Here is a 27,653-nt window from a genome sequence, read left to right as displayed (position 1 = left end):
TTCATAAATAAGAATGGTATTCAAAGCATAATCATATTAGTATATGTATTTCTATGAAAACAGTCATAGGAAAGTCACCCCCTGAGCATTTACACCGACACACTTACCCTAACCCTTTCCCGAACCGCAGCCTAATCTGAAGGGTGGAAGACGTCCAGGCATTCAATATTCAGGGGGTGCCTGTCCTGATATCATCGACTGCTTCTAGGATATCAAATATCTGTTACTTTGACAAGTGTCTTCCACTGGATACAAATTGCAATATAAAAATTGATAAAGTTCTAACTAATATGTCACTGTCAGAGAATACCGGTACATTTTAAAGAAATCACACAGATTAAATACTTTATTAACAAAATATTCATTTAGTTTTTCCCTACGGGCAATTCCTTAGAAAATGTGATGGTTGTGTTTTCGTCAAGGTAACCTTTGAAATATGAACTGAGCTGTTCAATTAAGTTATGATATACAAAAGGTGAAAATTCATTAACATCACTGAAAGAACACTTCATCAACTTTGTGAATATCATTTTAATATGTAGCTTGTAATTTCCGGAATAAATTGTTGAATAACTGCCGGACATTAAACTTCTTTCTATTAAGTACTTAACATTTATAATGATAATCTGATCAGACAATAACTATTCTGGTTCGATTGGGAATAAAGTGAAAACATTCACTTAAGGCTGATGTGCAGTGTCTCGGAAGCTGTTATCCAATTGGACGGCTGAATCTAGCCATTATAATTGAATAATACAAATAGACTCCCTAAGTAGTTAAGTTGCTGTGAATAGTGACAATCGACCGATCAGATATAACCTTCCAAGCATGCTGCACATCAGCAGTTTACTTAAAGTGTGTATGCGTGTTCATACTTTCACAAACTACTGTAGAGGTACATCTTTTATCACATGTATGTAACATTGTGACAAGATTTCACTTAAATACTTGAATAAATTCACTTTTATCAGCATTTCATCCACAGAGTCATGGTGGGTACAGTATCATTCTCAGTGTTTTGTTTAGACGGTAAAAGGGCTAAAATTATAATCATTTACGATCCTCTTCATTGAATTTTGCTTATTTCAGGTACGAAAAACATTACAACAATGAGTGTAATGGTGATACTTCACAAATAAAGGGCCATATTCAGAATATAATTTTAAGAGTAATAAAGGTATGACTTATCCAATCAAATGCATCTCAGGGAAGATAGACTTTGAGTTCATATGGAAGATAGGTTAGAGTTCAAGTTCATATGGCAATTTGAACATTGGAACTGAAAGATTTTAACTATTGCTCGAGTAAAACTTTCAACATTTCTTGTTCAAAATAGAGAATAAAAACTGGGGATCACCATGCTGTGCAAACTTTGATACAAGACAAACAAATTACCTACAATTTACCTACAAATTACCTACAATTTACCTACAAATTACCTACAATTTACCGACACTTAAATTCAAAATGGCTGCCACTCTTGAGTTAACTCTACCAGTACAATGAATGGGAAAAATTAATTTTGATTTTCACAAAGATAAGCCAGTGTAAAATATTTTCTCTGTGCGATTCAAAAAGAGCTTCCATAAGAGACTGATCACAAAAGTATTGTGAAAATTTGAGACGCCCCAAAAAAACATTCTCCAATGGAGCATCAAGCTCACTTCTATTAAACTTTGACCAAGCTCTAGGAAACAGACAAACATGTTTACAAACTGCATCATCAGATGATTGGAGTAAAGTATTCAATTTTTCACTATTTGACACTATAAAATATATCAATATTTTATGAATCATATCTTTGTCCCGTAATATCAATGTTGTTATACAAGAGACTTAGTTCATTGGATGCCAATTTTATTAATGTCATTTTCCGATGAATGGTCAATATTTGACAATAAATTGGCACTTACTCCATATTTAATTCCAATATTGATAAACAAGATTCAGATAACAATAGTCCATTATTTTCAGAAGTATTTGCATTGGTAGCCAGTCTGATTCTGTCACCATGGTCACTAACTCATTGACATTTAAGAAAATACTTCATGGTCTCTCAGAGTTACAGTTATCGTTGACATGCATACATGTAGAGTACCATTCAAATTTTTTCAGACTTTGGCAAAACAAACAAATAAATATAAACATAGCTGCATCTGCATGGTTTGTGCTACCATCACCAGAAAATTAGACATATTGCATCTTTGTTCACCTGCCCTTATTAATAATACAGAACTCATGATCAGATCCTTTGATATGTGATTTTCATAGTTTCATTTAGAAAATTGGTGCTATTATTAAGGTACCAATTTCTCCATCCCTGCCAGAGTGATTTCCAAATTTCTAATAAAAAATAACAAATATTTATTTTTGCATAATAATGATGCAACTCCAACATCATTATGAATGATTTGTACATGTATCAGTCAATATTTAAATGTCAAATAAATTAGTACTGAAGATCCTGCAGTTACAACTTTACAACTTTTGACAAAGGCCAGATTATTTCCCCAGACTGAACTTAAGACACAGAAATCTTACGTCCCTGTCTCTGAACACATCATCTGACGCTGCAAGAAGCTTATCTCTCTTTCTTTCAGTGATTACAGTAACAGATAGCGAAACACAAAACGACCACAAATTTTGTAAAAAGTACCCAGTCATATCAGTTAACTGAAACTGGCAATAAGAAGGGGTCATTGCAATTTTTTACGAGGACACAACCAGCATCCTGAAAATAGTACACAGTGGCATCAGGCACTAAAAATAATGAAACAAATTATAAAATCTAAATAAGGGAAGTTCAACAATTAGCAGGACAATGGATGCACACATGTACAAACACGTTATTTTGAAATTTGCATTGAAACCAATGATATATGGTAATTGAAAGTTTAATCACCTGGGCAAAAAATTTCAAGTACTTTTTCTCATCCTTGCTCTCTTGTAAAAACCACGTCGCGACTCAATTTTGAAATGTGATTTTCATTCATTTTGACGTCCCAATATCAAAATTCCGATAAGAAAACAACGAAACCAGTCCATTTACATGGGAAGGTCGTGGTAGCAATCCTGCAAGATAACACCATCAATGTTCAGAAACTGACACTGCATACATTCGATCCTACCAATATTCCATCTTACACTTTCTGCTGTGTATTGCACACCATCATTTTTAGTTTGTTTTATCTGGCGAGGTAAAAAATTAGGCTGATGCAGCTACATGTAGTCTAGATCAACGCCTACGGGATGAGAAACACATCTTTGTCTACCGTAAATGCTTTGATCTAATTCATTCGTAGCAACTTCTTTTAAAACCAAATTTCATCACAGCAAGAAAATTTTGACGCTTTTGTTTCTTTTCCACTGTCTATGATCTAATAAGAAATTATCAAAATAGTGAAACAGTAGAATAATTAAGTATCATAATGTTTAGTATGACTAACCTAGGCCATGATCATTCATATTGGAAAGCACAGGGAAGACATGTCTACAATGTATTCCTATCAACGAAATCATTACCTTGGAGGTCACAGGTCACAGGTCATCCAAACTTGTTGAAAAATCACTATACTAGGGTGCAACTATAGCCATAGTACTTTTAGTAGTCAATTTGAAAAGGGTAAAATTAACATAAACCTATTTGTGTGTATACCATCAATACAGAAATATCTGTACATAAGCACTGGAATTTGTCAAACTTATGCACAAATACATAAATGCAACATACTGTCACGGAGAATTTCCCTGATAATCAGATTTTCCTTGGGAATGTTAAATTTACTATCTGTGACACAGATTAGTACAACTCATCTATTACTTGATTTGTATGACACTTCACAATAAAATAACCTGACTAAGGTACAGTGACTGTGTTTTCAATACAAAATTTATGGATGTAGCAGTGAAATAAGCTTGGATACTTTGTTTAGTCTACATAGTATTTCATGATCTGATCTGAGGTGTCACAAAACAGATTTGAAATCATAAAAGTGATGTGAAGTGTGGATTGTTCTAATAGCTATGAGCTCACAACGCATTATACTTCTCATCACTTCAAAAAACCACAGTCAACAATTACCAGCCTCTTCCAATCCTTCTCAATTGTCTCTGTGACCGACATTTTACAGCTATCTTGCTGTTACCAGCTATTGGAAAACTTTAAAAGTTTGGCGACATCAAAAATGAAGTTGCGGAGGAGATTTTAATACATGGGAATTTGACAGAGATGTTTAAAATAGCATAAAAAGTAATTTGTTACAAACAGACATGGAAAAGCAAATTGCAAAGAATATAGATATATTTGAAATTTAACTGTACCATTTCACTTTTGTCTTTACTGGTCTATCTGTAGCAAATTATACTAGATCTGTTCACAATTAGTCACAGAATATCTCACTTCCTTTGGATTTCAATGACTGTTTGTGTTTTGGAAAAGCAAACTCGCATAGTGGTGACATTGGGGTAGATTTTATTCTGAATTTAACCCTTTGAGTGCAGTAATTTTTCCCATCAAAATTTTAGTACAACATTTTACAAATTTTAATGAATTTTCTGTAATTTTTTTGACTCACTAAGGGCTCAACCTGTTTCTGTGAGATGCATTTGGAACACAAACATTACAGCATACATCAGGGGATGATAACACCTGATCCCAACTCATAAATGTTCCCATCAGTTGCAATGTACATCTCCCAATATGCTTCTATAGCAAAGCAGCTATGTAAACCATCCCTGTTGTCATGGAAACTAATAGGACTGACTCAACTGCCTTCATTTGTAAAAATAAAACACAAATCATTAAATGATAAAATGAATTTAACAAGTCATCGTTGATGACACAGTCCCCACTTGTTAATGGGTGTTTTGATTACAGGTCCTCAGAGAGGATAGAGTCCTCTTCATTAGGTCTGTGATAAAAATACTTTTGAATAAATTCGCTTGATACATGTCTGAGTTGTAGTTCAGGACATGAAAAAATCGTAATAAAATGGCCACATGGTGGCCATAATGGATCGAATCACAAAACAAATCAATGTGCATATGTATGACATACGGTAGGTCAATGTCCTTGTACCAACTTTGATTAAAATTGGTTGAAATATGCCTGAGTTATGGCTTTGTACATAAAAAAATCATAACAAAATGGCCGCACAGCAGCCATATTGGATCGTATCACAAAACAAATTAATATGCATATGTATGACATTGGTCAATCTCCTTGTACCAACTTTGAATAAATTTGCTTGATACATTTCTGAGTTATGGTTCTGGACATGAAAAAACGTAATAAAATGGCCACACGGCGGCCATATTGGATCGTATCACCAAAAAAATTGATGTGCATAGCTATGACATTGGTCAATGTCCTTGTACCAACTTTGAATAAAATCTGTAGAAACATGCCTGAGTTATGGCTCTGTACATGAAAAAATCGTAATAAAATGGCCGCCTGGCGGCCATATTGGATCGTATCACAAAATAAATTGATGTGCATATGTATGACATAGGTCAATGTCCTTGTACCAAGTTTGAATATAATCGGTTGAGATATGCCTGAGTTATGGCTCTGTACATGAAAAAATCGTAACAAAATGGCCGCACGGCGGCCATATTGGATCGTATCACAAGAGGATTGACGTGCATATCTATGACATTGGTCAATGTCCTTGTACCAACTTTGAATAAAATCAGTTGAAACATGCCTGAATTATGGCTCTGTACGTGAAAAAATCGTAATAAAATAGCCGTCTGGCAGCCATATTGGATCGTATCACAAAACAAATCGTCGTGCACCTGTATGACATATGAAGTAATCCTTGTACCAAGTTTGAATGAAATCGCTTTGGGCATCTCTGAGATATCTGCGTGAACGGACGGACGGACGCACGCACGCACGCACGCACGCACGCACACACGCACGGACACGACCAAACCTATAAGTCCCCCCGGACGGTGTCCGTGGGGACTAACAAATTTCCAGGACATTGACTACAGCAAACAGCTCCTCTAGCTTGTTCATCTTACATATTGTAATATTAGAGAGCCTTGTTTCAGAACAAAAACCACAAAAAATAACTTTATCACGATCATTATATGAGAAGAACCATTCATCATTTGTACAAACCATGTATCTGATTAAACATTGTTATGTTTACTCATTCAATCAAATTAAAATACAAAATAAATAGCATTAGTTGGTAATATAGATTACAAACACTGATATAACGCTGGTCATAAATTTCAAATTGTATGGAACTAATATCAAATTATATTTGTTCAATTCTCTGACCAGATTGAAAAGTATTACAGCATTCAAATAAAATAGGACTATATTTGATTAGATTCTGCGTTTACATCTCACCATATTGCTTATTCCCCGACAAAAATTGAAAACTGTTCATCGTTACCCTAATTTTGCTATTATGTAAATCTATTTAAGTAGAATATCCAATTAATAATTGCCATAGACGAGTCACCTGACAGCTGGCTTACTTACAGGTCAACAACAGGAAAGACAACCTAGCACTTCTTCCAGATGGACACACGACATGTACTTCTCATTATATTATTCTAGGACACTGTATTTCAGTCAACAAAATTCACATCATAACTTGATAACTTAACTGGAAATCTGAGCAAAATAGGTTAAATGTAATATTTTCACGAGAATGTAGAGAGATTCAGGCAAATTTTCCAGGTAATACCTACGTGATGTAATTTGTCCCCAGGAAAATGTGCATCAATTTGAGCAGTCTGCTGTATGTACTCATTTGAAAGCCATCAAAAAATCCCCAATAAATCAATTGATAATCTTGGGCTTAACAAACAGGAAGTATGATTGGACAGGAGAGCCATATCATCTTGGATGATCATCAATTCTAAAATTTGCTCCTGAAAACGCTGAGCAGGTGAAATGAGACATTTAAAATTTAAATTATTTGGACAGTCAGAACCTTTTAAGTTTACATTTTGTGTAAAGTTTTTTGGGGGGAGGGGGTAGTCGAGCACTGCAGTAATGATATACAAGATACTGGTACACCTTAATTAATTTCATCTCCGTGGAAGTCTAGACTATAATTAATCAAGTGTAACACCTTCACGTATTTACATAAATTAGCATAGCTGGGATTCAGAATTGATACAGCTGTACGCACATTCCGATTTAATCCTAATCACCACTTCACTGATGCAGGTAAATGTTGATATTTAGGGGGGGAGAGTATTAAGGAGGGATTTCATAATTGGTGACATTTCATACTTGATGAAAACCAGTATCATTTCACTTTACTTCTTAGAAACATTTGTTTTTTCACAACCTGGGCTTGAGTTTTTTTTTTTTTCAAGATGTTTATTAATTTCACAATTAAATGGATGTAGCGTTTGTTACCATGGATCCGCATCTCGTAACTCTTCCATCTGTATCATCTAATATACAGGTCAAATTTTGCCGTCAAAGATGATACAGTTGAACCACTCTGAGGTAGTGAAATGATTCAAACCTGAACAGAAGACAGTGAGTTACCAGTAGATGTAGTGATATCACGTGACTTGACACCATGGAAATACTTATATTGGCGAAAAGCCATACAGCATTGAAAAAAAAAATTATTTTTTTTTGCTTTCTTTTTTTATGCATGTTTTGTTCAATTTTGTGATTATAACTGAAAAAATTCTCCAAAAAAAGTCAAGATCACACTTTGTTTGATGCAATTGCCACTGTAACAAAATACTGACAAGAATTTCACAATCAAAGAAACAAAGTCTTGGACTTTTAAAAAACCTTTTCAATGACAGTAAGTTGAATCATCAGTTTTTATTCGACTGTTTCCTTTGACTTAAAATTACAAAACTGATTATAAATATGAAAGTTTTGCTGTCAACGATGGTAGTAGTTTAGAACTGGTTTTAAAATACTCAATGATAATCTAGTCACCGGTCTTTCTCTGAATATTTATCCATAATCACTATAACTGTACTTTTGACATAATACATCACAGCGTGATTTTCAATGCATGATTAGCTTTATTACAAACCCCTTTTACGATGACATTTTGAAGTAGAGCTTTTGTCTCATCTGTAACTATCATTGGTTTCCAATGGACATCTTTTGAAAGTAGACAGTGTCTTTGTCTTAGCAATTGTTACATTGTATCAGTACCAAAACTTGTCACAAAGATATATCCATTGTGGGTGAACTGTCAGCTTTAATCGACTGAAGTTGTAAATCGATTTTTCTTTTCATAATAAAATGAACCAGTAGTACCAGCAGAGACGAAATAATATAAATCAAATATATAGATAGAAATGTGGTACTACCAAAACCCCAGTTTAAATAATACTATCATAAGTTCACGATCTCTGTTCGGTATTGTTTCAACTTTCACCAAAGCTATTACAGTATGTGATTATTCTTATGCACTGTATGTGTGCACTGCACCATGGATTTTCAAGTCTACCAGTGCATAAATGGACAATTCTCATATGAAAGGGTCACCGACATTGATAGCATTGATGAAACTGAAAACAAGAAAGCAGTGTGAGATTGGAAAAAGTCAGTCTGAACCTGAGTTAATTCTTCAAATAAAGGAATTATATTTACCATCATTCTATCAGTGTATACATTTTAAATGGCGCCTATCAAAAAAAGTCCTTCTGACATTTGTGTCTTTAGATATCATGTTTGAACAAGAGTAAAAGAAAACAAACAAAGCAGTTCTGTCAATATGTAATGTCTGCCTGCCTTGTAGTTTTCAAATAAACTAATTAATGCAAATATTGATGCAGCTATCCAGAGTGCAATTGTCACCACCCAGCTTGCATTCATGTCCTCAATTGCCCTAATTCAGATATTGAAAGCTTGTCAACTGCAGGACAATTTGATTACATCCAACGAGATGGGAAACAAAAATTGGACTGTTGGGGGGAAAAAGAAAATATATTTACGCTACGCACAGAATCGATTTGAGTATGTCGTAAGTAGCTTGATACAGCTTGTCTTCTAATGTGTCAAGTGTTTTCTAGAAGTGACGATAAGTCTCCAGACAGTTTATCTCAGATTTGACAGCCTTGTGGAGGATGATTTGCAATCTAGCATGGCCATAGCTGCATTGCTACATCATGGCCATAGCTGCATTGCTACATCAAATGTTACTGTGCTAAATAAGCAAGACATGTATGTAATGGACAACAAAATTAACAACTGCCATTGTAATACACCTCATCTAAATCAGCCTACAGTATGATTTTGTCAACATTGGGTCAGAAATACATGTAACATGTCATTTTAACCCTGAATACGTGTAATAATTCAGTTACCAGTCAGTTTTAGAACTTTACCCAACAAGGTATCAGTTTTGAAAACTTTTACAGATAAGTCTGAAAATACCACTGATGATAAATGTCTATCACTTGTCGCTAAGTCACCTAAAAAGTAACAGTCTGTTTTATATTTTCTACTAAAAATACATTGAAATACATAAATTAACCTTAATGCATTGCATATGTATTAATATTGGCAGGTGAATTCTAATTTAAGCGAAAGAAAAATTTCAATGGTCAAAGATAATTTTGGTTACTGCAAAAATGCAGGCTGTACTGATGAACTGAACACATAACATTTCAGCAAGATTGAAACCAGAAGTTATAAAAAGAACAAAATACTGGGAAATACATTAAAAAGGTTACAGATACTACAGCTTGTATTTAAGGTAGTATCTGATATTTCAAAATGGTATGCTGAAAGAATATTTTAAAAGTTTGAGAGTCCGAAAAACTGTCCTCAAGGTGCATTCTACCTCAAAAACAGCACCTCAGATAGTTTGTTATTGCACTCACAGGTATAGACAGAGTAACCTTGAGCACCAAAATCAATTTTTGTTGCCTGTATAAAATATACCATAGACAATTTTTTTCTGATTTTTGTCAAAGTTTTGCTTAAAAATTACAGCTGATGAAATGTGATGTCCATTTGGTCCAAAAGTACAAAAAAATTACCGAAAAATTTATAGAAATTGGTAAAATGCTGCACTAAAATTTGCTTGGGAAAAATTGTAGCTCACAAAGGATTAAATATAATCCATGTAAAACTGTCAGAGCACTGTGTACATGTAGTATGGACATGTAACACCATCATTCAGAAACAGACCCGGAGTGTTGTAGGGACCGTCACAGACTGTCCCACAAGTTCAGCGGATAAAATATTTTCGCTTAAATCAAAGACCCCTCCCCTTAACGAAACTTCAAGAGCATGAAGGGTTATTGTTGTCCACAGTGTAAAATGTAACACTTAGATTTTGATAAACTCCTGGCCATATGGCATTGTCAAGCAATCACTGTAACCATGGCGCTGTGTTTGGCTCCACGGTGTAATCGACACACTGGAAAGAAAAACTATTTTTTTTAAAATGCCACCCAACATTCATGTGAACCAGAGTCAAACCCTGTTTTCCCCTAAAACACAAAAAATTTAGCTGTTTGAATTTATGTGACAATTTGAGATGGTCCCTTCACGTATCATCCTATCACGCTATACATCTCTTCCAAAATAGTATCACTACTATCATCTTTGCTTTGTGGCCATTTTTATAACACTGTCACAAAATCACTTTTATTAAAACCTCTACAAGTACCTGTTTATTTGTGCCATAAATCATACCAGTACAATCTGCAGTTTTCCTCTCCACTGTTATAATGTCTTTTTGCATCATTTGAGCCCAGATCCAAATATCTGGGTGAAATATTTTTAAAAAGTGCAGTAGCCCCTGCATGTTTATGTTTCATTTTCAACAATTTAGCCCCTCTGATTGATTACTGAAAAGTGATCAGTGCTGAAGTAAATTAACTGGATTGGTTATGATAGTAGGGATATTGGATGGAATGTGGCTCTCAATGTGGTTAGATGTTGCATTTTGGCATGATCAAGCATTTCATGCTTAAAGTCCAATATGCCAGGATTTATTTATGTACCGGTGAAGTATATTAATGAGTATAGTAAGAGTATGTAAATCTGGTGCATTACTCTGTTTGCATTTATGAATATTCATTGTTTTTTTCCTTCAGAAATATATAAAAGTCAAGGTTTTATCACCGAGGTTAGTGAAGGTTTCATTGTAGTTCACACACCAGGTCAGACGGCGCCAAATGCCCATATGAACAGCATCTACCTGTACAATGTACTGTCTCTGTATTGGTGTCGGTATTGCAGTACGTACAGCACAATTGGTGTTGGTATTGCAGTACGTACACCACAATTCAACAGATAGAACATATTATTAAATGGGAAAATTAGAATAAACACATTCTGATTTTTGCCAGGGTTACTCTATGCAAGCAGACAGTGAATTCTTGTCAAGTATGGGGATGAAAAAAGTAGTGAAATGCCGTTCACTTCTCTGTGTGACCTATGACCTATATAAAATTAGAGATAAACCCCCTGTGATACAACCATGCAGTACTCTGGGAGTTCCACAAGGCCGTCATTCCATCAAACATGGATATAATTTTTCCTACAATATGTTACTGAAGTTTGTGATTGTCAATTAGATCACCACAATTTCAACTGCTGTTCCTTGTTTTGATATGTGTGTATGGAAGTCCTTTTTATAAATGGAAATTTGAAATCAAGTTCACTGCATTTGCTATACAATGCACACGTCAAAATTTTAAGAGATTTGTTAAAATTGTTAGGTGCATGGTACACAAATTCTGACTATGTAATTTGTTTTGATGTCATTTAGAAAAAAAAGAAAGCTGCTAATCATAGAAGAAATAACAGGGAAACATCTTCAAACTCTGCAAGTATATCCCTCCTATTGTAAGTCCCTAAACGGTGCAGGCTGCCAGTAGAAACAAAATGCAACAAAAATGACAAGAGATGTCTGCACCTGTGGCCATGGTTATAGCCTTGTAAAAACATAAAATGCTCTCCCACAACGAAATTTGTAAATTTTTTTAAAGTACCGCGAGATTTAAAGACCAGATATTATTGAGACAAATTTAGACTGCCATTTGGTTGAATGTTTGATTTATGGACTAGTCTTTTTATCAGTTTGTGTTTCTGTTTCTCCCCCTTCCCCCCCCCCCCAAATGAATGGGTCAGTGCAGCATGACAACAACTTCGCTGTCATTGCAATGTACAGAATGTTTAACCTGTTCATCCCAATTCACTGTGAATGAAACCAGAAATCACCATTGATAATCGGTGGGTTTAGGCTAAAACCACAGTTGTGAAAGGGTTACTAAAACACCAGATATTTGTGACTCCAGTAATTATTAGTCCGCAGATTTTAAAATGGATGAGTTGCATACAATAGTTTGGCTAGCAAATGAAATAAAACTCTAAATGCGTATATCGTAGTATTATTTGTACCGGGCAGCAGTAACTTTCAGCAAGTACTCACAGTGGATACATCACTCATATCTCATGTCACGTCACGCAAATATTGAAATACAGTAACATATTTTTTTTAGCATACAGAGAATAGCATCTGAGCAAATGCTCCCCATGTGAATTATTTTTAACGACAAAGTGTTCTAAAAATCATACAGAATTCAAGTCAGTTCAATAATGTATGAATACTTTCATTTCATTTGGCATGAAAAAAGCTGTAAAAAATTAGCCAGTAAATAAATTATTTCCATTGACACTGATCAAACGTAAATAAATTACATAATTAACTTAATACATCACTCTGAAAAAGTGGTTTGACTTACACGAACAGCTGGGTGACCTATTTGAGATTCAATTAAATTTAATTCATTTTGTCGCTAGATGGTGCAGTAAATGTGAAAAACTTTCTATTTCTATGACATGACTCATGTGTGAGAAGCAGAAATATCAATCAGTCGCCATTGACCTAGGTCAATGCAGGTTGAAAGGTCAATCACCTGAATTTCAAACCAAACTGATCTCAAATTTGCAATGCACACTGGGTAAGATTCTGAGAACAAACTCTGTTCAACATAATAAGATGTGCGGCATATTCTGGAAGACTGTTCTATCCAGAATGTGTGGCTGGTTACTTTATTTTAAGTTATACAATATCTACAAATATCAATTTTCATGAAGACAATACTGTAGACACAACTCTCCATCACACTACAGTTGGTAAATAGTTATTTAGCAAGCGTAAATCCTCTGAAAGTTGGGTACAACACAGAGTACAATTAGCAAATGGGTAAATATTAGTTGTTACTTTATTTCCATCACTATTGATGTCCTAATTGATAAGTTAAACCATGGAAATTAAAGAACAATGTAGCCATATAATCATTCCTTTGAGCTTCAATATATCTACATACGATACGTATAACGACTGTGTAACAGTCAAGTATGTCTTCATGTTGTCACTATCCTTGCAGGCTCACCAATAAAACAGCAGGATGACGATGAATTTTATTTCGGACTTTTGACCAGCAGGAATTCTTGGGAGTCATGAATTATTGTCTTGGTACATGTGTTAAAGCCCTAAGTACAATGGATGATGATGATGACATAGGAAATCCCTGTGCTAATCCATGGGGAATAAATCCAAACTAATAGACCAGGATATCAATCTTTCCCAGATCAAATTAATCCAAAGTACAACTATTTTTAACTCTACAATAAGATTACCAATAATCTCTGACAAGCAATGTTTAACATTAAATATAATTTTTCAATTCAGCTCTTCTAGTTCCGACCAATATTTCCTACTTCTAAGATTCAATAGTTAAGGTCGCAACCTTTGAAACAATTCTCAAGGTGTATCATTAAATTCATCAAAACTTTGCATAATTTTGATTTCTGAATTGATTATGTGCAGAACAAATCTTTGATGTTACTCTCAGTTTGCAGGGTCAAGGAAATTTTCCATCTGGCAACAGCCGGAAAATTGCTTTGCTTGACTTCACTGACATTGCCATAATTGTACTGGCAGCTAGAGTACCATATGTGATTTCAAAATTTTATAATGCTTGTTTGATGACATTATCTCAGTGATCTGTCACACTACATCTGTTACACTGTCTCAATGATCTGTCACACTGTCTTACTGGTCTGTTACACTGTCTCTGTCACATAGTTTCACTGATCTGTTACAAGTCTCACTGATCTGTCACACTGTCTCTGTTACACTGTTTCAATGATCAGTTGCACTGTCTAACTGGTCTGTTACACTGTCTCAGTGATTTGTGACACTGTTTCACTGATCTGTCACACAGTCTCCACTAATGATTTGTTGCATGTCTCTAGCACTGATGTGTCACATGGTCTCAGATGTTACTGCTTTGTTACACTGTCTCTGTTACAGTGTCTTACTGAACTGTAATGTTTAACAGATCTGTCACAATGCCTCACTGATCTGTCACACTGTCTCACTGGTTTATTGTAACATCTAATGGTGATACACTTGAGCATTCTAAAATCTCATGACAAAATTCAATGATTCTAAAGAGTCAGTACAAACGATGAACTATCTTAAATGCGAGCAACAAGTAAATTATGGTGGTTATTTCTCATTAGCGGGTGCTAATATTATGTAATTCGAACACTCTGGTCGTACAAGGTCACAATAAAGTTTGTTTCATATCAGCACAAAAAGCTGCAAGTGCACTTGTAACCATTTTTCCTGAAATGTTAATTGTTAATAACTGACTAAAAAAGTGTTCAAAAATGTTGCCACAGTGCTCTATTTCTGCAGGCAGTTTCAAATGCATCCAAAATATGCAATGAAAAGGATTGATCACAGATTTTTGCATTTCTAAAATTAATGAAATATTCTTGAATTTCTGTACACAGAGAAGACTGCCTCAAATCTAAAAGGAAACTGTGCATGGCTTTTGTAAAAATCTTTTTTTTTTATCAAGCTTTGAATCTCCAGTTCCAGAGTGTATTTTTAAAACAAATTATGAATGAAGCAATCAACAGAAATACGTTCGTTTTGACATCAATTGATTTTTTAAAATTTTACTTGTTCAATATGACATGCTAAAAACTACAATCAATGTTAAAATACAGCGCAGTTCATCATATGTCTGATGAATTGCACTAGGGTATAGCATTCCATAAACAAATTTATCAATAAATATTAAATACATCTGGAGTACAAACCTGGCTATCGCATAAAATTACTCAGCACTACTAAATTATTTTTCTACGCAGATGAAAAACTTCGGATATTAGACTACTGGCCACAAACATCAGTGACTAATAATCTACCATCTCAGTGTTTTTGTTAGGGGCAGTAAAGCAGGCAAATTTACCCACGGTTCCCTTTGGTATATCGATGCAATCAGATTAGGAAACAACAAAAATGTTAATACTTGGGATTACCAAATCATTGACCAATGTGCCCAAACTTTGGCAAATACACTGAAACTGGTCACTCACCACGAACTTTTTTTTTTTTTTTTTTTTTTTTTTTTTTTTTTTTTTTTTCCCCTCAAAAAATATTTAACTGTCTGAAAGCAAGTAACATGTCTTCCTTATATATTCTGGTATTATACAAAAGTATAACCATCCCTCAAGGTAAATATTACTTGATATATCTGTACCGGTAACCTCTTTAAGGTCATATTGACACAAAATTTTTATGACCCTTGTTTTATGATACAAGCGTCAGGCCATTCAACACACCGAGAAATAAGAAAAATAATTTAGTCATAAACAGAAACACTGGAGGGCAAATTGGTATGCGTTACATATAGTGCGCAAGCTGAAAAGTTCTTTCACTTTTACCCAATCAAAATCAATGTTAGACTGTGCAGCGAGAGTGCAAAGTAAGTCTTAACAAGTCTCTCCTGAGCCAATGAAAGAGTGAGAAGCAAGTTGTCGTTGCCATGGTATTTCATAATTCATTCTCCTTCCTTGATACACAAATTTGTCCACAGAATCAGAAGAAGACAATAGCCATACTCATTCAAACGTTATTTACTGAACAAACCTCTGCACTGAAATCACTGTTATACGTTCTATTGTTAAAGTTGTACCGTAGATTATATACGATTCTTTCAATAAAAGCACTAACTGCAGTGGAGCTCAGATCAACCTACACAAAGTTATTTCAGTCGTAAATATCTCATGACAATACACAACAAATAAATTTTGAATAAGTCTGTAAAAAGCGCTGTGACAGAGCTTTCAAATGATCACAAAATGCAGATTTATTTTTACGGAGCTTTTTATATCCTGACAATTGGAAGTGTCATTTACTGACAACTGGTAGTGAATATAATGTACATGACATCACTAAAACATGCTGTATGCGTTAGGTTTTACAATAGAAAAGCTTAGAACACATCAATGACATGAAATATCACATCTTTCATAAACAATAATATGTCATAATTACCTAATTGAGGATAATTTAATTGGGCTTTGTGAAAAGATCATGCACATGTACATTCAGGTTTTCATCAAGGCTTTGATGTTACACAGTTCACATTTTGTTGACAATCACACCAGACTGGAGACGCAGCGTCCCTGGCTATGCATTATTTACAGCTTTGAATTGACTTGTTCTGTTTAACAACATACAACAAATGAAACCGCCGGCAACATTAAAGCTGCGGTTTGAAGGAAACAGTCATCGATGAATGAAATATAAAATTTAAAATGCCATGTTAGAATGGCAAGGCTAAGATACAGCTGTTGAATATGAAATGATTTAATTACTGAAGACAACGATATGCAACGATTTCTAAAACGTCGGCGTGTCACATCACATGAAACAGTCAGAGGACAGGAACTTCAGTTCAAGTCATTTTGCACAGCTGTTAAATCTTTGCACTTCAATCAGACAATCTCCTTGGATTTTGTTTAATGCTGTTCGGTATATGTTAGAGTGACACAGACAGTAGCTGTAATGTTCGGTAATATTTTCATTCTTTTGTTTTAGAAAACATTTCTCCTCTCTGCCATGTTGTAAAACCAAAGTTTCACTTGATCAGTATGTTGTACCAAATGTGGTGTTTTTTGTTGGTGAGTGAATTCTAGTCCAGCATAATTCCAGTTATTGACAATGCCATTCCCTTGGATCTTTCCGTTGTTTTCTGTACCTACATTTAACAACTACAAAACATCTTCTGAAATACCACGGCACACATACACATATTGGCTTTATATGCCAACTAGTTGAAGACCGAAGCATTCAGGTATGATTTGGGGAGTACAACAAAACGTTGCAATTTTACATACAACATCAAATGTTAGCGCTACTTGAGCTCAAAGGGTACTGCATGTTCATTGAATTTTCTTGTTTACGGAACGGAATGTTTAACAGTTGTTGACCATTTCTGTTTAGCATTCCTGAAGTGAATGGTGTTTATACTATTATTTTATTTTATACTAATGTTTATAAAATTCTAGACTACCAATCCAATGCATCTGATACTAAAAGATTGAAGAGATTTCGAAAACAGAACTGGATTCAAATCATTTTGATATTAATTTCCCATCATGCATTGCATGATTAATCCACATTATATCTTTGTTTGCCATTTGATCAATCAATCAATTGCAAAACAATGGTAGAAAGAGAAATGAGACTGATCTGTACTTGAGTGTTGGTATAGCGATTTGTTCAGCTGATTACATTTCCCTGTCAATTCTCATTGCTCTCAGGATCCTTGAAATACAAATGAATATTTAGACTTTTCCTCCTCAGTGTATCATCCATGCATGGTTGTACTAAAATTGGAATTTATAAATTGGTTTACAAATACATCTGCATGGCCAAATAAAACAATATGTTTCCCATGACTCAGAACTACCCTAGGAAAACCTGCCAACCCAAGAAATTTTTTTTTAATTTCAAATAAAGTTTCTGAATTGTACCGCATTGTATGGGTCTCAGCCAATGAAAAGTAAAACAGATTCCTCAAACCTAATGCATCATTTTCAAAGGCATGTTTGCGGAAACATGCAAATTTTTTTTATTTTTCTTGAACTGTTCCTATACAGAGACAAAAGGATTTCTGTGCCACTTTTTGTGGGCAGAAAATGTCTACCCAACACAAGATATCAACAAACAGAATGATCTACATTCAGGAAAGTACATTATTATCTTCAATCAGCTTTCTAATCATTTTTCAAATGATAAACAGGCATTGATGGAAACCATTTAGAACCAGATTTGGCTGTTTGTTCTGTTTACGACAAGGGATAATCAATATGAGGACAAACACAACATGTTTCTAGATTTATAGCTGGTATGGTCATAAATGTAAATGCCTGTTTTCCTCAGAATATCATATTGTTAGTCACACAGTGCAGTCAATTGAACCATCCAGAACATATGAACAAACTGACCATCTGTTTATGAATGAAAAACTTGATCTTAAAATAAACCATAATATCCGTCAGAAATGAAGAAGATGAATCTGCCTAACATGAACAAAGTACTAAAGCAAAGGAAAATGATTTCTCCTCACAGAGAAAATTCATAGAAGATTTTGCCTTTTCTTTCTTATAATTCCAGACTCTCCTCAAACTCTTGGCATTCAAGATAAATGGATTCAACATTTTAAAGACAAGTCCTTACAAAGTAGAAACCTGTTTCTACCACACACTGCAGGATATCATCTGCAATGAGTTCATACAGTGCCTTGATACTTCTCGGGTCAAGACTAACAAAATCTTTCTACACGGCACAACACAAAATCACAAAACATACCCATGAACTGCAAAATAATTTTCAAGAGCCACAAGGTTGGTAAGGCTACTTTTCACAAGTACAAGTACACCGCACGCTGGACACCATCATTTTGTACAAACCATTAACTAACTCACCCAGTATGGGAACTAATCACGAAGTCTTATTTGTATTGTAAACCGGCACTGTGCAGAATTGAAATCCAATTAAGCTTGGAACAGATGCTTTGCAAAGATAGATACTGTAACACACAGATGATAACTTAAAGATACCTATCATGCAAATGATGTATTTCATTTGACCTTGGCTGTTGCCATAGTAACTAGCAGTCAATTCATTATAGAAAGTAATTAAAATAAACAAGAACTGCTTTTTCTGCTTTTCATTTCTGTTGGTTTTGAGCGAAAAACAATGAAATTGTGTCATTTATTCCCTTCAATCAACTTTGCCATTTGCTAAAATGTATGAAACTCATTCATATTCCTAAAAAGAATGCCAAACAAATGCAAAATCTGACAACTTGAACCTAATACCATTATCACATCAATAATTTATTCGGCATCCTTTAATGACAATATCAACAATTAACCAGAATCATTTAAAATTTATTATTCTATACAATGATTATTTTCATGTGGAGATTGTTTTAATTGTAAATCCAAAATCGCCTAGCAATTGAAGCTTGGAGTGAGGGTGTCGTACAATGACCAAAATTGTCTAGCAATTCATTGGTGCGGTGTCGTAAAATGACATTTAATATTGTGACCTGTTGGTGGTGGCAAATTTTGATTACACTATAATGAATTAAGAGATGTTGTAATATATCTTGTCATTCATTCAATTACACAGTATGTGCTATTGACACATGTGCACAGCTGTTCACAGATACCGGCATCATTTGTCATACTTTTTAGGGAGACCTTTATTTTCTTTTGCTGTATCAACTTCTTTCATTCCATAAATTTCGACAGCTCGCACTTTGAAAGGAATCCACTTTGCCTTAGACATATGCTGCAACATTAAGTTGCTGATGCTACGTAAACATTTCACATATACATACATGAACACAGGATGCGTCTTCTGACCTAACACACCATATGACGGTTCAAAATCAGTTTTAGCTACAATGCAGTTACTTAAATTTTACAGCTACTATGCAGCAATGAACAAGAATTGACCCTGACTGAGAGTGACCTACATTCAAGAGCTGTGACCTCAAGCTATGACCCCTAACTATAACCCCTATCTGTGACCCCTGGCTGTGACCTCTGGGAGAAATAACAAGTGATGACAACACCAGGAACAGTTTAGTTTCCTGTGTGTGTTCACAACAAATACGAAAACCTAACAGACACACTTCAATGAACATAATTTGCAAATGGATGGCAGAAATGAAATTACCAGTTTACAGCTATGGACTTTCTTTGTAGCTACATTTACAGTTACACAAACTAGACAGCGATACCGATATACTTTCTGAACATGCCACTTGCGTCTGTAGAGTGTTTCTGAATCAACTCATGTTACAGTTGCTTTTCTGATGCATTTACTCTGAAGGCACTCCATTGTGTTCTCTGCTCTATAATAATGAAACACTTTACGAGTGTCAACAGAAATCCTTCAAAAGAATATACTAACAATAGCCGTGTGTATAAAATGCCTCAATCTTTTATTTCTTTGTGTATACTGAAATGCAATTACGGAACAGATCAATAAATTACACTAATATTACCATGGTAACAAACAACTAGACGTTGCAGTTTCTCTTTGTTAGAGTACAAGTGCAGAGAAGAGAACGTTTCTATTAAAGTCACCATGGTACTACATATTCTGTAAGTCAAGGTAACATACTAACGCAATGCAATGTCCGGTAATTGTCAAAATATGCAGCTGTTCTGACAGGAATAACGGTAAATAGAAATGGCTTTATGAAGGTAAGTGCATAAAGGAAGTTAAGGGCAGTATGATAGTGGCACTGGAAAAAATGTCAGGCTAGAGATAATTTCACAAACCGTATTTTTAAATTCAATGATGTTTTGATTAAAATAAAGTCACATGAATTATTTTGTGTTGTGACATGTCCAGTACTGGTATGTGTTGAAGTTATAACTAGCGATTAATCACAGAGTGATGAACCGTGCTGAACACACACACAGCATTCTGTGCAGCAACTACCGGATTACACTGAAAGTCGAACTCAGTAACTGGATGAAACTAAGAGAAAGAGTAATGTTATAGAAACGCACCTCCCATTCTTCAATAGAGAGTGGCTGCCCCTTGTTACCAAGTTGTGCAGATTTGGGCTCCGTCCTGGAAACAGCTCCAGCGCCCTACGATGCGATGGCAACGCGTTGATGTACGCATTTATCGAAGCAGCAAGAGGATAGAGAGACGGGAAAAAGAACGGAACAGAGCAAGAAACTGTTAAGATGATCGACCAACTGACATCGGAAATTGATTGAAAAGATATGACTGAAATATTGCAATAAGTACGACAGACAAGGGAAAAAGTAAATACGTACATCTTGCGTGTGAACGTAGCTGACATGCAGCATTGCCAAGACTGTAAACAGTGAGTGTGAACAAAGAGTTGACGGCAAAATGCGAACAGAACTGAACCCCAAGTCACTACTTAGTTGGCAGGCAGTTACGGATCCACTAAATCGACACTAATTGGACTGGATTCCCGATATTATTTCGATCCCGGTCGACAAAAGGGAAACGTTTCCAGTCTCTTTCCTAATGCATTTACCAAATGCTTCAGAATGACTAATTACAGTACGATACGTCTCCAATCCATCGCCGGGAACTAACTGTTTTTACAAGGCTGTTCGGAATTTCCGGTATGACGGCAGGCAAAAGTGCGGGAAACATGAACTTCCAGTTCATCCAAGTACGCAGAGTGGAGTCGACGCGACCGTCTGATTTGCAGTGATCTGGTAAACAGCGAGTACGTATTCCAAAAGTGAATAACCCTCTCCTCATAAAAAGTGGGATGGGCTAAATAAACTGAGTCTTGTTGTATCAAAGTAACGAATCGATCTTTACGAATTAAAATACACTGTCAGCCAGCTTTAGTTTAGCTCGTATGTTGAAATGGAAGTTGACAATGGAAGATACCATTATCATTTTAGGGATATACGTCTATATACCAGAGCCTTCGTTGTACTTAAACAGTCTCGCACACATAACAGTATAGTGTATTGTAATCATAGCGGGCAGCCTTTCTTTGGTGAAAACCATTCACAATTACTCGTGAATCACACCTATTCATTATCAGTCAAGCGTTGAAACGGGACTGTGTTTGCCCTACGTCGCAGTGAAAACTCAGCCCGCTCGATCGATAAAGTGAAAAAACGTCGCGTCGCCTCGATAGCCCACAATCAAAGCGCAAATTCAGAAAGCGAAACCCCGCAGGCAACGTCACAGTACATGGATGACTGCAACATCCCCAAAGTACTGTCCACCATCCATCTACTTACCTTGCAAATAACAGTACACAAACAATAATATTTACAAGATAAAAGCAATTTAGGCTTAGTAGCATTGTGGCGTCACGATTTCCCCATCAAGCTAACACATGATTTACATCCCGTCCTACTAAGTTTCTGTAAACTCTTAGCCGGAACGGTGATAACGGTATTTAAAGTTTGAGAAAGTTGTGACATATTTACTTTGGTCTCTTCGTCTCCGCCACCACTCTGACGGGCAGTAGTGGAACTGGAACCATGCCCACGGCTATGGCCATGGCCCATTCCTGCAGAACGCAACACGGCCGGAAACATGTTGTAGGTAGCAGGTAAAAACTACGCAAAGATGGAAATTACAAGAAAAATCCAAATGTGGACGTCTGTTCTCTTCAAAAACTGACCTACAGGCTCGTATTCCATTGACTGGTCTAGTTTTGAGCATTGATTTGATGCACTTAGTTTCACTATTTGGGGCTGATATTTTGCATAAATGTATGTCAAAGAACATATGAAACGGGCCCTTTGATTGGACCTGATATAATTGGAAAAGTATGTTTACGCATATTGCGGGTCTACACATGACCGATCGATGGTATTAGTGAGAAATAATTGCAATAGCTTAACTCTGCTCTTATTATACAATATTACTACGCTTCCTGTCGATTACATTCAATCTTTTAGAGGGAAAAATCGTAATTTTGACACGTGCACCATACCACAAAGTGGTGTAACAGATATCGCGGATTTGTACAGATACAACACAAGAGGGCGGACTTACTTACGTAAAGAAAAACACAGCGTTCAAAGTGGGCTCGTACCTGAATCGCCACGGTCAAAGTTTCAAATCTTCTCTTGCTTTGGTTGACACAAATTCTGATAACGTAAAACAACACTGACCAGAGGTATGTAAGAGTTTTCATTAAAATAGAGTCAAATTATGCAATTACGCTTCTTTCTTCTTTTGAAATGAATTGATAAGCTTATATTTTTTGTGCAGAACATCATGTCAATTCTGTCTGCAAGGTATGGATCTCACGATGTCTTGCCATTTATCGTGTACACACATGCGTGTATGGTTTGTTCGGGTTTTGGTTGTTTTTATGAAAGAAAACCACAGCAACAGCGATTATGCTCTGTGTTCAGTATGACAAGTTTGATCATATAATATCAAAGTACAAACCTATCTGTTGGTTAATAAACTTCAAGCTTACTAATAGAAAAGCAACCAATAAGCTTATACTAATAGAAAAACGTGTTTTAATTTTCTCAAGCGATTTGCTTCCGAAATACCTTTGAATATTGCGTATTTGTCTATATTTAAATGCTACTTTTTCTCCAATTAGCATTGAATGATTTAAACCAAAATTACTTCAATAGCTATCAGTGTTAGATAATACCAATAATCATTATGAAGTCATATTGCTGCTAACGATAATATTGATCATCATCATCATCATCATCATCATCATCATCATCATCATCTAGTAAAATTGAAAATAACAGTAACAACCGCCGTCAATCGTCAAATGAGTTGTTGTTGTTGACACGGAGTAACGATAGCCATGCATGCGTATATTGCACATTGCGACCTTACGAATCGTAAAACGATCGTATCTGTTTATAGCTTTTAGAAGCCACACAAGAGGCAGTGTTACCTTTCTTCTATATCGCATATGCGCATGCGTTTATTTAAACTGTGTTGTTTTGGATACTATTCGGCGAACTGCATGATAACAAAAACATTGTCTTCGTGAATTTAGAATCGCAGATAATCGACCGGTGGAGGAAGACCAGCCAATAAGACATAGGCTATCAAAACTGTGTGATATCGCCGAAAAAATCTAATTTTACTTTTCCTGAAGGTCGAATAGTAATGGAAAAGGAAATCAAGACCGGTATAATAGGTTTATTATTTCTACGCATGGTCAGTCAAAAATGATCGATACAAACTCATTTTATTTCGACCTGAAATTAAATAATTATGAAGACAATGCCACTAGCGGGTAAAAGGTCTTGATCTGAAGGCCCAGCGTGAGGAAGATCGTGCTAAGCTAGCTTTTATCAAGCTTTCAATGGCGGATTGCACCAGAGTTTAGGAATTGATGTTCAACCAATATTTTCAGTAATCACATAGTAATTGCAAAGGCAACGGGATATCGCCATGGCAAAATATTTACTGGCACTCGGCGATATTAAAGTTACTGTATCAGGTGCACTTGTCAAACGAGGTTAATATCTAGTCCAGATATAGATGGTCATTTTATGACGTGTTCTAGGTTGCTTGGGTCATTTTGAGACTGTTAAACTGCGCAATGACCAGCTCACTACATCAGTCTAATACTGTAACACCATGGAGGGTTTCCAAGTAAAAATATACAAGCCAGGCGATGAATATTTAAATTCTCTGTCGTTTGTTCATAAAATCTATTTTCAAATTTCAATGTAAATGAAAATTGGATAGATAATTACAAGGGCCCCGCATCGGCGATTATCATGTAACAGTCATGCACACTTGCTTTTAAACTCTAGAGGGCGCTTACCATGAAAATTATTTGGTGAGAATATGCTTCATATATAGTTGCTTTGTAATTCTGTTCGTTCGCTCGACAAATTCACAGTTATATAGGTTTGTTTCATTAGTCATTTTGTTGGAATAAATTTATTCAAGAAAAATGGAATATACTCAGCCGCTGCCTTGATCTGACAGCCGAATGTCTAGTATATCACCTCTGTTACATTACTCCAGCAAATTACCAAGGACTCAATCATGCAAAGACAACCGTCGAAGAAAATGAGAAATTCGAAAGTAATAAAATTCATCTGTCGAACTTGAAACTCTTAATAGCAAATCTCTGAAACAAACTGCAAGCCTTGGTGTTGGGAATGAACAGCGAAGCGGTGTTTGGTATGAATATCACCATGATCTACGTAAAGCCTATTTTCATATTTTTATTGAGTAGGCCTAGGCCTACATGTTTGATTTCGTTACGGCAATTAATGAAATGCCAAAACACAACACACAGCGATATCTGTCTTCTTCGAATACAAAATATAGCGCTGCGAGTTTCAATCGAATTGCAATACTGTGTTTTAAGACAATAATGAAAATATTTACTCAGAAACACACACACACACACACTCTCTCTCTCTCTCTCTCTCTCTCTCTCTCTCTCTCTCTCTCAGGGTCGCTACCGGGTTAAAAGTTGTAATTAGGCTTATGTTTGCGTATACATTAGTTCTTGAAAAGAAAGACGATCTTCGACTTTTATTTCAAATATTCATACATCAGAAGACGACATTTTACCATTCCTACAAAGCTTCTTTTAAATGATTGGGTACTTGATATCGTATAATTTTCTATTTGGTATAATATATATCTTATTTCATCTTGTTTCAATTGCCGCAACGTTGAGGGCGCCGTCATCAGATCAGAGGGTTTCAACTTAAAGTTCCTGAGTTTTAATCGCAATTTGAACGTTTCTTCCCCGCGCACAGTTCAACACTTTTCCCCTAAATTTACTTCAAAAGTCAACAGGGTCATAAATATGGCATGGCCAGGACTTCCCTATCCTCATTCTGATGGAAAACAAGATATGTTTCGAGTATTTTATTCATTGAACTCCTGTCAGGCCGAGTGCCCGACAAATCATAGACTGGGTTCGTCTATTTCCATTGTAAGAACCATAAAGGCATGGCGTACTGCAAATCATCAATCCCGTTAACTGTAAAATACTATTTAAAGTAGATTAAACCTCGTGACACGGTCTCCCAAAAGTACTAAATTACTCTACAGAACCACAACGCCATAAAACGAGCCATTTCCTGACTGTCTTGAAATGCACAAAATGAGAATTTCAGAGATTCACGAGGCAGAACGAGCTGCCCATTGAACAAGCTTCACACAATCACGAATTCTGAGCAAAGTAAACAAACTACTAAATTATACACTAAGTCTGGCATTAGAATAAAGTCATTTAAATTTTCCGTACTACTGTCGTCTATCTTATTGTCGGTCGACATTAAATGTCCATTTCCCTAGCGTTGCAAATCAGTTTTAATGCAATTCAGTTATTTTTGACATAAGGAACCACGAAATCGAACAATCAAGCGAAGGTTTTGAAGATCTATATTCGATCAGGCAAGGAAACGAGAGATTGTCTGACTGAGAAATGACTTTAGTGGATATAACTGTACCCTGAACTTTTCGTGTTCACAGTCGGCTGTTAGTCTGGTTAATAGACGAAGAAGTAGACTCCGTACTGTAAAGCAGTTTGCATGGTCATAAATTCAACGACACTTAGTCATTGTCGATAGGGTATAAACGACTTTCTTGACAAGCACCTTCAGGTTTTGTCGTTGTTAAGGATTTTTCTGCAAATCCAAAATGTACATTTATTTCAATCAATCTGCAATTCCACATCATGAAAACGCTCCTTTATATAAAACGCCAGCTTTTCGAAATGATCGATAACTTCATAGCCCTGAGTAACTTTTATAACCCTCTACCTGGTGTTTTGATTCGACACGCCGGATTCAAGATTGCTGGCTTTGCATGATGGGAAATACTTGAGGAATTAGTCTGACGTCACGTGTTGTTTCATGACCGTTGATCAGCTCGGTTTAACCGAATTATCATCGCCTTGATTTTCTTCTCTTAGCTTTCATTTCCGTTTTTTTTCCTTTGCTTTGCCTTATTTTTTATTTTTGCATTTTCTTTCCCAAATCTTCATTCGTTTGCCCGAACTTTTACATAGTTAAGTTGTACTCACTCGTCATAGACGCTGACTGCTGAACATTTTGTTTGACTATCTAGGACACATTGAAACCTCTCATTAAATATGTATGGTTGCATTCCCAGTGGGTGGGGAAATAATACAACATTTTTGCATGGACATACATAAATGAGCAGAACTCTGAATCCAGTACCGATGTCCCGTGGCAACGTAATCTTTTAAAGGTTACTCTGCATATAGATTCGAAAACATTTAAAATTTACATGTTTCGAGGGAATGCCTTAGATATTTTGACATTATATTGTAAATGCCGTAATTTTTGTTTCGGTCAGAAACATTTCGTGCAGTTAAAAGTACTGCTGCAGGGCGTAGAACATATCGCCCCGTTCGTCGATGAAAATATCCTCCATATTGTCGGCAAAGGTCAGGGAGTTCAGAATCGGAGTTAAACTTGCGAAACCGATGATTTCGTTTCAGTTGTCTTGGCTTTCATATACTGAATTTACCATACTTCTCGACATCGACAGAAGTAATCTTTTCTCGCGTTTGATCAGCATTCGTCACCCTTCGATTGGCATTCTTATCCCCCCCCCCGATCGAGGGCGTCTTACACCTAAGCCTTACAAAACGTAAGATCTGTACCATTATCCTGTAATAATGAATTAGAATCTTTTTTGAAAAAAAGTGAAGCAACAATACGAATGTAAGCAGACAAGCTCTAAAGTAAGCGGTTCAACTGCCTCGGTGACTAGCACAATCAATTGCAGTGCATTTAAATGACTGTGCCTGCATCACTTGATATTGTTAATGCTTACATG

At 35.7% G+C, this 27,653-nt stretch overlaps 1 protein-coding gene across 16 annotated transcripts in view; it reads right to left on the bottom strand.

Moving 5' to 3' along the window:
• The window catches only part of LOC139143248 (A-type potassium channel modulatory protein DPP6-like), a 390,979-nt gene that overhangs the window by 171,268 nt on the left and 192,058 nt on the right, over positions 1-27,653 (bottom strand). For 2 of the 16 annotated variants that reach the window (XM_070713406.1, XM_070713408.1), the window contains exons 1-2: positions 22,307-22,531; positions 20,879-20,962 (exon numbers count right to left, since the gene is read on the bottom strand). The exons of 12 other annotated variants lie outside the window; for them this stretch is intronic. In XM_070713406.1, coding sequence (XP_070569507.1) covers positions 20,879-20,962; positions 22,307-22,417 — 195 coding nt within the window. In that variant the 5' untranslated portion in view covers positions 22,418-22,531. Of the gene's footprint in view, positions 1-20,878; positions 20,963-21,154; positions 21,344-22,306; positions 22,532-27,653 lie in introns of those variants that run through there. 2 more of the 16 variants (XM_070713412.1, XM_070713411.1) reach the window with 2 other exon arrangements.

This window comes from Ptychodera flava, chromosome 11, assembly GCF_041260155.1.
Source record: "Ptychodera flava strain L36383 chromosome 11, AS_Pfla_20210202, whole genome shotgun sequence".
Classification (NCBI taxonomy): Eukaryota; Metazoa; Hemichordata; class Enteropneusta; family Ptychoderidae; genus Ptychodera; species Ptychodera flava.
This window is presented reverse-complemented; position numbering and strand designations above follow the sequence as displayed.